The following is a 17,707-nucleotide window of genomic DNA, read 5'->3' on the forward strand; positions in this document are numbered from 1 at the left end:
GGGTTCTCATTGGGAAACTAAAGGAACTGGTAATCAAGTGGAAAATGGAGCAAATTATTCTGAAAGGGTGAGATGGTTCAATGCATTTCCAGCTGAACGCTGCCTAAGGATAGGCCAGAGTCTTTGCTTTCTGGTTTTCTGTTAAATATTTGGACCACTGACATGATTTTTACATGTTTACAGTAAAATGGTTTTGGATGACCAAGAACAGAAAATAAAATTGGTAGAGAAAAAAGATTTTTATCTTTTTCCAAGAGGTTGTTTTTTCTTGTTCGTTTGTTGGTCAGTTTGTTTGGAGTTTTTGTTTTGTTTTGTTGGTTTTTGGGGTTTTTGTGTGTGTGTGTGTTTGTGTTTTTTGGTTGGTTGGTTTGGTTTGTTTTGATTTTATTTAAACACTATGAAGTTGTCAGCTCACCCTCACATACTTCATTAAAACACTTATTCCAATGGCGCATTCTGGTTTTGCTAGTTATACAAATAAATGCATAACCACTTAACTTCCCTGAAATACTGAGATTATAGCGAAACATTTACTATAATGTTAAAATTGCCAGAAGGGATAGGGCAGAGGTTTTCAAAACAGACAGTTTCAAAGTTAATTTGTGTATGAAAGTTAATTCTCCTGGCAATTCCATTTGCTATAAAACATGCTGTCCATTATTCTTTTAATATGCTTTCTTATGTTTAGATTTATTAATTCATTAAATCACTGCTAAGATCTCTAAGAACTGGATTGAAAACAGACACTACCCTCTAAGTTTCGTGAAACTGGAAAAAGGAAATAAATTAATAATGCTTGGAAGTCTTGCACAATAGCAAAGAAACAATATGAAATGATTCCTCTGTAGATGCCACAAAAAGCTTTTTGAGGCTGTCTAGTGGGACAGACCATCTTATTATCATTTTCTTGTATTATTTGTACCTAGGCTTTGACCAGCACTTTATTTCACGTCAATTAATAATCTATTTAATACAACACCCAAGTTCTCTACTTCAACGTCCCCATAAATTCAAGAAAATGTGACAGGACCCAAGACTTAGAAGTGAAAGTCAATCATTAAGACTCTCAGAAACTTTTTACACAACATTTGACAAGCCATTTTATTGTTTAGTGCTGTATAAAATAGAGGAAAGACCACTTTCTTTACAGTCCATGTGGTAACCCTGGAGCAATATTTGTGAACCCATTTATGCACGATAGATTAAAGGTGCTATAGAAGGTCACACTTTAAGTCCTTCCTTCCATTCTGTACTTGATGGGACTCCATCTCAAACATGTGCTTTGGTTATATTATTATACTGAATGTGACCAAGGCATGGTCCAATCCTTCAGTTTTAAAGGTTTTAACTTTTAAAAAGACACCCCTAACATTGCATAGTAGCTTTGAATCTCCCTAAAAGATTCTAAAATTTTGGGTTTGCTTTCTTCCACTGCTTTTAACTCAGGTAACACTCTCTACTAAGGACATTTAAGTGCATGGTTGAGTCGCTCGTTGCTCCAGTGAGGAACAGTTGCCATGATCAGACCTTGACCACCTTTCAGATCATTCAGATAATGTTGTATGCTGCAACAACCAGGGGTTTCAGTGTCCCTTTAATAGTGTTGTAAGTATTGCAAGTAATTTTAGAATCAGAGAATCAATTTGGTTGGAAGAGACCCTCGATATCATCGAGTCCAACCGTTAACCTAACACTGTCACTAAACCATGTCCCTAAGAACCTCATCTACACCTCTACTTTGAGAAGTTAATGAGAAAACAAAGCAGTATTCAGGTCTGAATATAGCAAAAGGATTAACCATCTGCTTAATGTTAATTAACCTCAGGAGGACTCCTTGTGTAATTAAGAGTTTGTTATGTGTTTCAGCACTTTGCAGGATCAAGACGTGAAGCTGGTGGTGGATTCCTTCCCATGGTTTGCCATCAGACCCGGATCTGCAATGAGACCATGTCACGGTCAAGCCACAACGCTGGTTCATACACCAGCTTTTGAGTGAGATTTGTCTACAGAACCTCTACCCAAGCTTTAGGGACTGGGCCTTGGTCTCCAGCAGAGCTCCTGCCATCTCTATCCCACCAAAGGTGTCATGAGTGGTTTGAACATCTCCCTCCCATGCAGCACATGAGCTCTGCAACTTTGCCAGCCTGGAGGCAACAATGAAACCCATGTTGTTTGGTTGGTTGGTTGTTTTTTTTAAGGACAAACCACTTTCCAAAACTGTTAAGAAAGAGCAAAATAAGATTGGAGAGGTACGTAGAGGACAGAAGAATGGTCCAACCATTAAGACAGGACAGAAACAGCATTGCCAGCACTTAGAACTTTCCACCCAAGAGCTGGATGGTGTACCACAGTGGCAGGTAGGTAGTAGAGAGGGGAGAGCAAAGAAAATTATAGACCCGATTCCTAGAAAAAATGTAAGAACAAATCATGTAACCACTGCTAAGTATCAAAATTATAATTAAGTGATATATACCCAGTGAACACTGCCAAGAATAACTTGCACGGAACAATCTAATTTTGTTCTGTGACAAGATAAACAACCTAGCAGACAAGAAGAAAGACGCACGTGTGATATATCTTGAGTACAACTCTGGCCACTGTCCCACATGGTATCTTCACAAGCAAGGGAAAGAAAAATGATCCAAATGAAGTCACAGTAAAATTAAGCACTGACCCAACGGTCCCTTGAGCGCACCTGGAAACATTGCATCTCTGGAATACGAAATTACCCTCACCCTTTCAAATCTGGCATTTAATGTCCAGGGCACAGTGAGGTTAATAAAAGCAGTGTTAAAAATTTCCTGGCTTGTGGCATTTTAATTCAAGCTATTTGAATTCCCTGACCTCTGCGCCTCCCTTCGCACAGCAGCTTTTGTTCATTTTCCCCACAAAAAGATGGGTTTGGGAGGACAGGTGGAGAGTGCATGTTGCACACATCAAAATCATAACAATTCAGGGTTTAATTCCTACTGCTGTACAGCATTTTTATTTTAAACGTGTCACATTACTTAAAACAAAAAAATCATTTGAAGTCATTTCAATCTTTTCCATTTCTCAGGTTATAAAATAAAAGTAATTCAAAACAACAACAACTTTCTACTCCCTACTTTCCAACTTCTCCATGCAACACCAATGCACAGCTGAAGCCCAGAGAGGCTCCTATAAGGAAAGAGGAGAACACTTGGTTTTCAATGGATTTTTGGGAGCAGAATGAGGGGCAGATGTGGATGCTGCTGGAGGAGGTTGCAACTCACAGCTGCAGAGCAGGGATGTGACTTACAGCTCCACCTGCCACTGCTCGCTGTTCTGTAGTGACTGTGGGATGACACCGTCAACCCCCAAAACTGCTATACTCCAAGTCATCCTGATGGTCTTTTTGAGACACCTTATAGTGCTCTCCAGTTAAGGCTACACAATATTTGAGTTTTGCTCAGCGTGATCTCTTTCCTCCCAACGATTTCCGATAGAAAAATAAAAATAATGAAAAAGTCTACTGGCTTCTTTTTTCAAGAAATCCTGGATATCCAGCAGAGTTTGAACCAGCGCTGTCTGACATCCAGGAGTCTCAGGCAAACCAAATTCCAAAAAAACCTGCCTCTGGGATTCCTCCCAAAACTGCTGCACACAGAGCCTGTGGATCTCTCTAATTAGGCTCATCAGCAAGGGCAACTAACCCATGGCCTGATGATGGGCTCTAAGTCCATCCATCATCATGTCATCCCAGGGCCAAGGGAAGCACCTTCAAGTAACTAATCTTGCCCAGCCTGGAGAGTGTGTTTGGATCGAGCATGGAGAAAACATAGCCAAGATGGACAGAGGACACCCTCTTGGTAATATGACCCTTTATTAAAAACAAACAAAAAAACCCCCAAACAAAATAATTTTTAGAAAGCCCTGTTTTCTTTATTCTCTTTCATGAAATTAAAATTTTCAAAAATGAAGTCACCAGCTTTTTTTTTTTTTTCCCCCCCACTGTATAACCACTTGCTGTGACAAGCTGGGGCTGCCAAAACCTGCTTGTTTTTTGTATGTGACATCCATGACAATTTAATAGCAAAGGGCTGTTAAGCAGTGCCATCCCCATCACCTTTATCGTTGCAAGATCTCAGGGTTTTCTGTCGGTCACCTGCATATTACTGCTGGACCACACACTACCATTGGACTGTAATTATCTTCAGGGATGCTGGTACCTGTTTTTATTTATTTATTAGATATAAAAAGAAGAGGTTTAGAGCACACACAGAAGATATCCATCACTGTCTGCACCCCTGCGAGCAGACATTCGTACGCTGGCAGGAATGCTACGCTCTTTTGTTCCAGCCCATACCATTATCTAATACAGCAGGCAGTTTTTTGTTAGCAAACCAGTCATCGATCTTTCAGGAGAAGGAGGCAGACGATTAGTGTTGCATTACCCTCTCCTGACACTTAATTAATGACAATATTTGGGGATACTACGAAAAAAAAGTCATCCAGCATGGGTTACACAGTCTCCCACAGTGAAGTGGCATGAGGAGCTACACAAGTTCAGATATAATATCTCTGATTGAGACAGACAGAAAGGAATCATAGAATGTCCTGAGTTGGAAGGGACCCACAAGGATCATCGAGTCCAACTCCTGTCCCTGCACAGGACAACCCCACAGGTCACACCGTGTGTCTGAGGACGTTCTCCAGTCTCTTCTTGAACACTGTCAGGTTGGGGCCGTGACACCTCCCTGGGGAGCCTGTTCCAGTGTCCAGCACCCTCTGGGGGAAGAACCTTTTCCTCATGTCCAACCTAAACCTCCCCTGGCACATCTTCCTGCCATTCCCTCGGGTTCTGTCCTTGGTCACTAAAGAGAAGAGTTCAGCGCCTGCCCCTCGTCCTCCCCTTGCGAGGAAGCTGTAACCACCATGAGGTCTCCTCTTAGTCTCCTCCAGGCTGAACAAACCAACTGACTTTAGCAGCTCATCATACGGCTTCTTCTCCAAACCCTTCACCAACTTCATGACCCTCTTCTGGACACTCTCCAGCAGCTCAATATCTTTTTTCTCCTGTGTCCCCAGCCCTGCACACAGCGCTCCAGGTGAGGCCGCCCCAGCGCAGGGCAGAGCGGGACAATCCCCTCCCTGCCCGGCTGGCCGTGCTGGGCTGGATGCACCAGGACACGGGGCCCTCTTGGTGCCAGGGACACTGTTGGCTCATGTTCAGCTTGCCGTCAAACAGAACCCCCAGATCCCTCTCCGCAGAGCTACTTTCCAGCATTTTGTCCCCGAGTCTGTATGTACAGCCAGGGTTGCCATGTCCCAGGTGCAAAATCTGGCACTTGCCCTTGTTAAACTTCCTGCACTTACGAAACATTTCTCCAAGCTGCCCTTGGCCAAGGCAACCAGGTTACTTCCCTTGCAATCTTTTCTACAGGGATGCCCAGCCAAGAGACTAACTCAGTATTTAGCAACTTTGCAACTACTTTTGGCTTGCTGGGTAAATCAGCCCTGGAGGACCTCGGTGATGCACCCATTCCAATGCACCCAAGATGATGTGTGCTTGCATGGACGGGAAGCCAGCGCTCAACTCCAAGAGGTAAGCCAACATGTTAACAGGCTCCAGCCAAGCAGCCGACAGATTGTGGCTGTATGACAAAAAAAAAGCTGATGTTTCTACATCAGCTGCTTTTTGCAATCCACTGAGGGTGGCTTCAGCGTCACGACGGTAACCGCCAAACGGTGGGTAAGCTGGGCACGATGGTGCAGCTCTTCAAATATTTAAAGATTGCAAATGTCTTGAATTATTCTGTGCATCTGCAGTAAAAATAGTGATCCTTTCATGCAGCACAATAAGTATTCATGGTTTTTTTTAACCTAAACTACAGTGCACTGAGATTCATCATTCGTCTCGTCCACATTTCAATTTTCTTTTTTTATGGGTCTTTCATTGTGCCCAAGTATCCCATTCTTCCCTGCTTTTATGCCTTTAATTTTGCCTTGTAGAATAGCCTGAAAATCACTATTTACAACTGAACAGACAACTCACACTTACTTCAATACCTTCTCCATGTTTAAAGAAAAAAGAAATCATAATTACACCCAAACTCATAAGAAAAAAAAAAAAAAAAAAAGAGAAACCTCTATGCTTCTTTTATATTTCCATCCAGAGGAAACAGCTATTTGCAAACCAGCAAAATGTTTCCCAAAGAACATTTGCAACCCTCTAAACCTGAAAACCAAGTCAGGCTGCCTTAATGAACAGCCGAGCCAAAATCAAAGGCAATTGAAGAGAGGGGTGACGTTCTTCCCTGGTGCAAAGCGACAACACAGCCCTTTGCCACATTATAAGGTCCCTTTTCCTGATGCTCCTGCAGAGGTCTGAGCTCCCAGTCATGTCTACACCAGACCCAGGACCAAAATTAAATGCAAGAACATGGTCCAGCTAACAAGGCTTGCTGAAAGCCAAACTAGATTAACCTAGATCTGGCCCTAGAGCAACTGCCCATCTGGATCAGGATCTGGCACACATCTGGGCAGCTGGAGATGTGGCCTCATCCGCCCATGCCCATGCAGGCTGGACTTTTGAAGAGCTGCTCAGAATGGGCAGGATGAGACTTACCTCTGTGAACAAGCCAGCCCATGTCAACAGGGACAATCATTGTGCTACCTGGTGTTCTTCTGGCCAAAGATGCCTCCTACAACTTGCCTGTGTCAAGAAGGGGACACAGTGGAGCCAAGGCTCTACAGACAACGCTCAACAGACAAAAGCAGGAGATTATAATCGTTAGCTCCACTCCACGTTACGACGGTCACATTATGAATTTGCTTTTATGAAGAGCAGCTTTGCCTTGCACATCGGGGACCATTTCAGCCACACAGGTTGACACCTGGATGCTTTTCTCTTCCTTAGTTTAGACTTTCTAGAGTCCTTTGGGGCAAGAGGGGAAGAGGTAAGGAAAGGACATCTGGTCTTTGCTTAAAAACACACCACAGAAAAAGAATCCAAGGCCATTTGCAAGCCACTGTTTACAGTTTCAGCATTTCCTGAGCAAGTTTTTGACCCTGTTGTCACATTCAAGAATATTTCCTAGATTCAAGCAGCCTCCACAGCAGTTAGTTATCCTTTGTGGAAGCACAGCCCACTGCACATCTTCCCATCTACTCCCATCATCTGTTTGCCTACAGCCAGCCACAAAACAACCATCTAGACAAGCTTCTTGCAAAGATGCTGGGGAAACAAGGAAAGACATGAGCAGGTCAACAGAATATTCTGCATTTCTTCTTCTAGTCCCCCAAAATACCTCCAAAATCCTCATCAGCGCTGCTTTTCCATGTTGCAGCCTCAAGTCCTGAGCACGGTAAGATGTGGTGCCTCATCATACAAACAGAACCCAGCAAAAGTTTGGTTTTCACCTTGGAAAATCACCGTCAGAAATAATCTCTGGAGAGAACGTGATATTTATACATCAGCCACACTGGACATGAGCAAGTTAAACTTTGGTTCCCAGGGACTCAAACAGAATGAATTACAGCAAGGGATCAATACTTTACCGAGAGGCTGATAGCCTTGTCTTGAAGGGCCTCCAAATGGATTCCTGCTCCCAAATCCACTCCCATCAATGGATCCATAAGACATTTTCTAGATAGCAAGGGACGTGGGATTACACTTCAAACCTAAGGAAACAGAGAAAAAAGACAGATATGACACTGTGAAAAGTCAGTTAAACCCAGTATTCTAAGAAAAAAAGAAAAAAAAAAAAAGGCAAATGAAAAAAACAGTACTATCTCCAAACTTCAGTATGTCTACCTGCAAAAAGAAAAAATAAATAAAAGGCACTGAAATCCAGGTTCCTGGACTACAGCTGATCTTGCGGGCAAACAAGTCATTTGGCCTCCCTGTGCCTTATTTTCTCCAGTGATGAAGGGCAACCATTCATCTGTTTCAGCCATGGCAAGACTTTTAATTCCTCGCCGTTCACAAAGTGCTTTGAGATCCTGAGCTGGTAGGCAAAGACTAGGCACTCGATCAAAAAAAGGTAATGCTGTCTTCTGGAACATTACCATTACGCAGCTGGCTAGGAGTCTATCCATCATACTGCAGTCTTGATGAGCTCTCAAAAGAGACAGTTTACTGCTATATTATAAGCTCCTGGGCCTCTAGTATAAATATTGGAGGCAGAGTTATTTTTTTCTTGCTGGTTCAGGAAAAAAAAAAAAAAAAAAAAAAAGCTGCAAGGCCTAAGGTAACAGAGGTAACAGCAGTGGAATGAAATCAATGCAGCACTGTCCGAGTACTTCTTCCCACCTTCCACCTCCCCATCCACAGGCGTTGTCTCACCATGAGGCCCAGATACCCTCCAGTATATCAGCAGGGTCTCAGGACTTTGATATTAAAAACAGTTCAACCCTAAGGCATGGAGGTGATGACGGCAAAGGAAGAGATAAAGGTGTTGCATCAGTTGGGGCCTGATACAGGACTAAAACCAGCTACCGCTTCCTTACACCAAGACGATGAAAAAATTGCCCCAAACAGTGATTCTGGAGGCTGAGGACAGGAACTTACTCCCTGAAAAAGGTAGAAGACAATGCTGCCTACTAGGCAGCCCTTCATCAAGGAGCGCTGCAGAGATGCTACAGTAGAGAAGGATGGGAGAGTCCAGTGGAAAAGACATGTTGGTGTGAGATGATGAAGGGTCTGGACCACTTTTCTTATGAGGAGAGACTGAGAGAGCTGGGGCTGTTCAGCCTGGAGAAGAGAAGCTGAGAGGGGATCTCATCGATGCTTATAAATATCTAAAGAGTAGGCGTCAAGAGGATGGACCAGACTCTTCTCAGTGGTGCCCAACGATAGGGTGAGGGGCAACGGGCACAGACTGAAACACAGGAGGTTCCATCTGAACATGAGGAGAAACTTCTTTCCTTTGAGGTGCCAGAGCCCTGGAACAGGCTGCCCAGAGAGGTTGTGGAGTCTTCTTCTCTGGAGACATTCAAACCCACCTGGACACATTCCTGTGCGATCTGCTCAGGTGACCCTGCTTTAGCAGGTGGGTTGGACTGGATGATCTCCAGAGGTCCCTTCCAACCCCAACCATTCTGTGATTCTGTGATGACTGGGAACACCACCTGCTCTCCATGTAGGGAGCTGCTCTGTCTCATAAACGTCACTTGTTGACTAAAGAACAACCTGGACCATAAACTCAGTGTCTCCAACAAGCACTTCCAATACTTTCAGCACAACGCTGGGCCATAAGGTGGGATGACATGAGATGCAATGCTCCATCCTGGGCCTAGATACTCAAACTGCACATGGCCTGGCCCAGCAACTTCCCCTCTGACATGCAAAAAGCTGGGAATGGCCTTCAACTTTATAAGAGTTTCTTGACACATGGCCACGTGTTGCATGATGTCCTGACGTATGCACTGATAGATGCCTCAGCAGAAGGCTGAAGTCTCTTTTGTGTTGCACTGACACAAGGGTGTATTTGCAACTGTTCCTTTGGCTTGTCCTCCATGGAGAGCAGAGTATCAGAAATTCCCAGTTCTGGACTCTATTGGGAACAGTCTAATAGTCTCAGGCATCCCTTGTACTTCATTCTCCTTTTTCCTTTCAAAGCTTCAAAACCAAGTGAAAAATTAGTGCTCAGACTCACCAGACAGGGAAATTGTAAGACCGAAGAGAATCACTCGCCATCCTCCCTTAATTGGTCCAGACACATAAAAAAGGATGAAAGTGCAACTGCCTTGAGAGAGCAAGGAATGGGAGCTAAATCCACTAAAAGGAGAAAAAATCCAGAGTACAGCTTCTTCACCGAGGCTCAGCCTAACACGTACACACATAACTGGCATCTGAGGTTGCAGGTACCCCTAGGCCATAAATCTTTCATTTCAGAAAAGCCGCCTTCGGTCCAGACCTATGGCAACCAACCTGCAATAGCCCAAGCAGACAGACAGAAGGATGAGTGTGTGTATTTGTGTGTGAATTGAGGAGGCAGAAAATGAAGTAAACAAGAGAGAAAGTTAAAAGAAGCCATCTGCGAACCAAGGCTTCCCAAGACATTCAACAGTACAACAGTCGATCATGTCAAGCATGTAAAACTATAAGCACCACAAAAATATATTATCATAGAATCCTTATGGTTGGAAAAGACCCTCAAGATCATCGAGTCCAACCGTTAGCCCAACACTGGCACTAACCCATGTCCCCAGGAACCTCATCTACACATCTGTTCAACCCCTCCAGGGATGGTGACTCCACCGCTGCCCTGGGCAGCCTGTTCCAATGCCCGACAGCCCTTTCCGGGAAGAATTTTTTCCTAATATCCAGATGAAATCTGGATGAAATCTAAACCCTGTATTGATGAAAGTTCTTCATCATAACCACTAAACAGTATACAAGAAACAGGTGAAGATTCAATTGGGAAGTCCGTGGTGGACTTGGGAACAAATCTGGCCTCTCCCAGGTCTCAGGTTAGCCCACAACTACCATGGTAACACTGCCTCCATCACAAAATGCAACCCAAGACCCAGCAAAACTCTCACCTGGGAAAATAGGGGCTGACAGAAGAGAGTTACAAGAAAATTTCCGAGCAGGGATAAGGAGTTATTTTATTTTCTTTACCTCCCAGCATGGCTACAAATTAAGACTGTCATAAGCAGGGAAGTGGGACACTAAGACAGCTTAAAAACTGCTTCTGTCTGGAGGATGATCCTGACCCATCCTCCCTTTTTAGAGATAAGGAAGTGGAAGCATCTCCTGCCACAACTTCCCCAAGGCCACATAGAACAAGTGTGGAGTAAAACCCTACATGATGTTGTAAGATGACTTGATTATAACTGGGCAAGCATTTCTTTGGCAAACAGTGAATGCATCTATTTTTTTCCCCCAACAGAGTGGTGTGAAAGGGGGAGGGAAGGAAGTCTTTTAGAGCACTCCAAGTGTTTCATGTTGATATAGCATTTTCAAAGCATGCTTCCATTTTAAAACTTTTCCTCCCTGTCAGGGAGAGAAAAAAAAAAAAAAAAAGGGAACTGAAATGAAATATTTTGGTTTAGCTTATCCAACCTTTTCAGAAACAACCACCTCCCACCCCACCTTTCTGAGCCATTGAAACAACCTTTATTCACACAGCTCCGGAAACACACTCCTACTCCACAGTAATATATTTACAGGAAAATTTAAGAGCAGATCTAAATACTTTTAATTTGATTGGCAATAAAAGCATTTCCCTCCCCATCCTCATGGCACCTCCCAAGTCTTTTGTCTACTGCTCCTCAGGGAGACTTGTCCAATTTACTGTGAAGGCAGTCTGTACAAATTGGAACAAGCATTGCCTAACATACTAGATACAGAAAAAAGAAAAAAAAAAAGAAATAAGATTTTATCACAGTTTTATCCTCATCATCTGAAATAAATATGAAGGAACAATCACACCTAAGCAAGCCTGAAAGGACAGGCTTGAATTTCTATTTAAATGACACAGAACTATTTCTTGCTTTGTATATCCTGTAGAAGTCAATCATGCAATGAATATAATAGTAGGATGTAGGATCTCAAGGAAAGAGCTGGTCCATGTTTCTTGGATTGGGAAAGATACTGGCAGGCAAAATTATTTGAAGAGTTCCCCTATACACATAAGTCTCCATTTAGAGGGACATTCAGCATTATTAGTAGTAGGAATGAAAGATAAGATTTCAGCATGGAAGAAATATGTTAGAAGGCACTTTAGATAAGTTTGATGTTTTAAAAGTCGAATTTGACTGAGAAAGGCATGAGCATACTGGAAAGAAATGGAAAAGAAGGACAGACATGGACATATTGTGTTAGGTTAATGGATGGACTTGATGATCTTAAAGGTCTTTTCCAACAAAAACCATTCTACAATTCTATGATTCTGTGATATTGGAGCAAGTCCAGCAAAGGGACATGAAGATGACTAAGGGATGGGAGCATCTGATGTATGAGGAGCAGCTGAAGGAGCTGGGGCTGCTCAGTCTGGAGAAGAAAAGGCTTGGCAAGGGTTATTAATGTCTATTATAAACATGACGGAGCCATGCTCTTCTTGGTGGTGCTCAGTAACAGGACAAGAGACAATGGGAATTAACTGAAATATGGGAAATTCCACTTAAAAAAGGAAAAAAAAAAAAAGGTGGGTTTTGGTTGGTTAGCTGGTTTTCATTTTTGGCTTGGTTGGTTGGTTTTTATGCTAAGGGTGGTCAAACACCAGCAAAGGTTGTGCAGAGAGGTTGTGGACTCTCCATCCTTGGAGATATTCAAGCTCTGACTAAACATGGGCCTGAGCAACCTGCTCTAGGTGGCCCTGCTCTGAGGAGCCAGGTTGGACAAGATGACCTTCAGAGGTTCCTTCCCAACTCAGTGATTCTGGGTTTCTATGTTTTTCCTCCTCTGATGCCTGAAGCAGCTTGAGAGCCATTCATGGCCCCATTGGCACACTGGAGGACCCTTACTGTGCCAATTTACTAAATACTTGGAGAAAGGAAGAATAAGCAAATAGCAAACCCATCAGCTTCATTTCCACCTCTGGCAAAAACACTGGAATAAATTCACTGAATGTATGTGATGGTAAAAAACAGAGTAACAGCCAGCATGTATCTGGCAACAAGTCATATCAAATCTATGATAAACTTCTTTATGCATCAAGTTAGCAGGCAGTGGAGTTAGCAGAAAAACAGCAGTTATTACAACTTCATGCTATTAGAGGCTTTCTTGCATGGCAGAAGAAATGGATTGGAGGTGCAGGTGAATTTTCTTTTTTTAATTAGAAAATGCACTGTTATCATAACCAAAGAAGAAACTGTGTGGGGTCCACCAAGCTCTGCTCACTCCATCTACATTTTTAGTGAGCTGGGTGATGGAAGGGGGATTAGCCTCATTAAACGCACACACGACACCAAACAAGGACATTAGATGACAGCTTCAGCATTCAGAACAATCCTAACAAACCAGAAGTGATGTTTGACAAAGAAAATAAGATGCTACACAATTCAGGTCAACTTTAGGGACCTGAGTTTAGAAGAAGGAAACAAGTGCATGAATGAATGATGGGGAACAACTGGCCAGTGTTGCACAGAAGGACGGAGGGACACTACAGGACTGCAAGTTGAACACGAATCCATAATAATATTTCCTGTAAAAGTGTCAGACATCATCATGGGATGTATAAATACAATTGCAATCTTCTAGACAGGTGAGGTAAATCTTTTGCTTGACCCCACACTGCAGAGTTCTCAGCTGTTGGCAACAGGCTCCAGCAAAGATTTTGTCAGAGACCGAAGAGAGTCTAGAGGGAACTTGAAGAATGACAGCGGGTCAAGAAAACATGACCTGCTAGGAAAGACTGAGTAAATGGGGTTGCTTTGCCTATAGAAGGGAAGATCGATGGGAAAACTTGAGCCATCAAATCTGAGAAAAGCCACTGCAAAAAGACAGGGAGGCAAATATTGTCTTCATTCGCGCTGGACAAGATAAGGGAACAGCTCTAAACCAAAGCAGGAAAGATGGAAACATTGGGAGAGCCTATGAGGAAGGACAGAACACCTCTGGGAACAGGCAACATGGGGAAGGTCTTCTTACATCTGGAGATGATAAGACCGGCCAATGGTGGTCGGCGTTCAATACTGGGTCCAGTCCTGTTTAACATCTTCATTAATGATCTGGATAATGGGGCAGAGTGTATCCTCAGCAAGTTTGCTGACGACACCGAACTTGGAAGAGTGGCTGATACACCAGAAGTGGTGCTGCCACCCAGAGGGAGCTGAAGAAGCTGGAGAAATGGGCCAACATCACAGAACAGTTGAAAAGACCATCTAGGCCAACACCTCCTGCTCAAAGCAGGACCAGCTAGAGCAGGTTGCCCAGGGTTGTGTCCAGTTGGGTTTTAAATATCTCCAGGGATGGAGACTACACAACCTCTATGGGAAACCTCTGGCATTTGGAGTCCCTCCTTGGTATCTAACCAGCCACACCATCAAAGTGCAGGTGGTGGCTGTTTATGGGATGGGAGGAAGGGGTCACACAGGCAACATGTCCTATTGCAAAAGTGTTTACAGACACAGAACTTCCAGCCTTCCAAACAACTTGCATTTGCATGCATCCCAGGCTGAGCATTCACTTTTTTCAGGACAGGTCCATCACATCGTATGAGGGTCCTCCAGATTCTTCAAGAAAGGAACTTAGCTGTGGATTCAGTGAGACCTTCTGGCAGCCTAATACTCAGCTAATACTATATTATATGCAGCTAATATTCTTCACCCAGAGGTGCTGGACACTGGAACAGGCTCCCCAGGGAGGTGTCACGGCCCCAAGCCTGACAGTGTTCAAGAACAGACTGGACAACGCCCTCAGACACAAGGTATGAACTGCGGAGTTGTCATATGCAGGGACAGGAGTTGGACTCGATGATCCTTGTGGGTCCCTTCCAACTCAGGACATCCTATGATTCTCCACCATCAAGCTGGTGGCAGAGCTGGCAAAAACGTACAAGAGTGACGTGGCACTCACTACCCCCTGCCCTCATTAAAGGCAGGTAATTATTATCCACACTGTCTGTGGTTTTATTTCTCTAGAGCTGAACAGTAGACAGAAACAGTCTTCTTTGCACTAGCGGTGCTATTCCCCAGGCAGGGGAAATCCTGGTGAGGGGCTCAGCGGCACCAACAGCTCACTGTGAAACTCAGAACTAGGAATCCACCTGGATACCTGGTCTTGGCTTCAGCTTAGAATCATAGAATCTTGAACACTGAAGTGCCTTCACTGAGGGCTTCAGAAGTCATTAGTGATGACGACACCTCCATTTCTGCATGACCAACTAGAGGTACAGTTTTCCAGGGTTTTTAACCCAGACAAAATCCTTGTACCAACCAGCCTGACCTTCTTCATAAAGAGAGAGCAGATCATTTCACACAAATCGTCTTTACACATCAACCCCTCCAGCCTCTGGTCAAACCAGGTCATCTCTTTCCATAAGAGCCTCTCTGAGGCTCCTGTTAATGAAGGACCAGCCTGAGCCACTCTGTTAGGAGAGCTGCATCTTCTCACCTCTTGAACTTTGCTGTTTGATCTCTGTTGCTTCTTAACCTTCCTTCAGATGAACTAAATAGATTGGCCCACTTTCATGTCTTGCTAGGAGACTTGCTCACCAGCACACACAAATCAAATAAAAAGAAGGGAGAATATTCCCAATTTTTTTTTGCTTTCCATACAGCTGCCTCTATTCTCCTGCCTGTAAAATGGATATAGAGATAGAGAGCCCTCCTTTTTGCAGGATTAATTTGATTAATATGGAAGTTTCTTCAAGCCGTGAGATGAAAGGCCATACTTGCAAAGGGTGCTGCTTTCCCAAATTCCCTCTAAACAGTTTGTTCCCCAGACTTGACTCTGTCAGTCATGTCACAGACATGTCACTTTTTAGCTTCTCAGGGATTTTCTCAATTATTAATGTGATGATTTTGGCTGGGATAGAGTTAGTTTTCTTCACAGTAGCTTGTATGGGGCTGTGTTTTGGATTTGTGATACAAACAGTGTTGATAACACAGGGATGTTTTAGTTATTGCTAAGCAGTGCTCACACAGAGTCAAGGCCTTTTCTGCTCCTCACACCACCCACCAGCGAGTGGGCTGGGGGTGCACAAGGAGTTGGGAGGGGACACGGCTGGGATAGCTGACCCCCAAATGACCAAAGAGATATTTCATACCATATCATGTCATGGTCAGCATATAAAGCTGAGAGAAGAAGAAAGAGGGAGATGTTTGGAGTGCCGGTGTTTGCCTTCCAAAGTCACCATTACATGTGATGGAACCTGCCTTACCTGGAGATGGTTGAACAGCTGCCTGCCCATGGGAAGTGGTAAACGAATTCCTTGGTCTACTTTGTTTGTGTGCACAGCTTTTGCTTTACCTATTCAACTTTCTTTATCTCAACCCCTGAGTTTTCCCACTTTTACCCTTCTGAGTCTCTCCCCCATCCCACCAGGGAGTAATGAGTGAGCGGCTGCGTGGTGCTTAGTTGTCACCCGGGGTTAAACCACAACAATTAAAAGGAAATCTCAATAAACCTGTATGCTATTCACCTGGAAAAAACATCCCTTTCCTCTTTCTCAGAGAGGCTGAATTTATCAACAAGGTCTGCTGTTGAAGCACTTTTTTGTTTTTAATCAATGGTTTTAACACTGAGTTGGTGTAATTGCACAAATCCCCGAGTGCTCACTGAGCCTTGTAACATGACTGTCAGAGGTCAATCAGAATAGCTGTAGGGGATGACTTTCTTCTTTTTCAGTCTGTGCCTTTGAGGTAATTTATTCTCCTCTGGATCTTTTGTGATGTTTTTTAATATTAACATTGTGTTCTTGGGCGGCTTCGGGCAGGCAAGGCGAGGAAGCAGTGCTCAGGAGCTGAAGATATGACTGGCAGGAGAACAATCCAGGAGCGATGTCCTCCATGCAGTGGGGCCTGGGATGCAGCAATACACATGCTTCCTCACACTTTGCTTCCAAATTAAGTTTTAATGCTGATGGAAGGTCCTTGGAAGCTGAAGTCATCTCTGTCCCCATGGCCTGAGAAGCACACTGTCTAGCCTAGATTGACATGACACAAAATAGACTACACCTCAAATACTGTGTTCAGTTTTGGGCCCCTCACTCCAAGAAAGACCTTGAGGTGCTGGAGCAAGTTGAGAGAAGGGAACGGAGCTGGGGAAGGGGCTGGAGCACAAGTGTGATGGGAGCGGCTGAGGGAGCTGGGGGCTCAGCTGGAGAACAGGAGCTGAGGGGAGACCTTCTGATCTCTGAGCTGCCTGAAAGGAGCCTGGAGCATGGAGGGGGTTGGTCTCTTCTCCCAAGTAACAACTGAGAGGATGAGAGGAAATGAGCTCAAGTTGCGCCAGAGAAGGTTCATGTTGGATATTAGGAAACATTTCTTTATGGAAATGGTTGTCAAGCACTGGAACAGGCTGCCCAGGGCAGTGATGGAGTCACCATCCCTGGAGGGGTTTAAAAGACATGTAGATGAGGTTCTTAGGGACACGGTTTGGTGACACTGTTAGGTTAGCACTTGGACTCGATGATCTTGCGCGTCTTTTCCAACGAAAATGATTCATTGATTCTATGATTTTTTTTTTTTTTAAAGGACAGTATATCTAAAATCAAATCTTATACAAACTGAATTGGCTTCCAGAAACTTCTAGAGACACATATGTAGTAACTGACAGGCACAACGTCACTTATGACTGTAAACAACTAGATCCAACACACTGAAGCACACTCTCATCTACCCTCCTGCAGCTGAAGCGTACTACAGAGAGAAGCGAACGCCCACAGCCTTAAGGCATCGTGGAGTAGGTGCAAAGTAAAACCAGCAGGGATTATCTCAGAAATGAGCTGCTTCTGTTATTCTGGAGATTCGCTAAGAAACAATGAGAAAAATTCTCTTTTTGCTTTCTTCCTCGTCAAAGCCTTATTTCAGGAAAGCATCTGATCACTTTTTCTTCCCTGTGGTATAGCTGCCATTGTAGATGTCTCCAGGAGCAGAGCAGTTTGTCTTCGAAACAGATACTATCAGGACAGGCTTCGAAGTCAGAGATAGTGGAATAAGACATCCATGACATTTCACAGAGATATATACTGAGCCACAAACAGAGTCAGTTGGTTCACTGTGCTGCTAATTGGGATGACACTAAGAGCTCTGGCTGGTCTCAGTGCACTTGATTGCAGCCTCCACTCAATCT

The 17,707-nt window shown here is 43.9% G+C and overlaps 1 protein-coding gene across 2 annotated transcripts in view; it reads right to left on the reverse strand.

Annotated features, from left to right (window-relative positions):
* The window catches only part of TSNARE1 (t-SNARE domain containing 1), a 512,375-nt gene that overhangs the window by 383,084 nt on the left and 111,584 nt on the right, over positions 1 to 17,707 (reverse strand). For both annotated transcript variants that reach the window (XM_065629755.1, XM_065629754.1), the window contains exon 3: positions 7,522 to 7,644. In XM_065629755.1, coding sequence (XP_065485827.1) covers positions 7,522 to 7,606 — 85 coding nt within the window. In that variant the 5' untranslated portion in view covers positions 7,607 to 7,644. The remainder of the gene's footprint in view (positions 1 to 7,521; positions 7,645 to 17,707) is intronic.

Source organism: Caloenas nicobarica, chromosome 2, assembly GCF_036013445.1.
Source record: "Caloenas nicobarica isolate bCalNic1 chromosome 2, bCalNic1.hap1, whole genome shotgun sequence".
Lineage (NCBI taxonomy): Eukaryota > Metazoa > Chordata > Aves > Columbiformes > Columbidae > Caloenas > Caloenas nicobarica.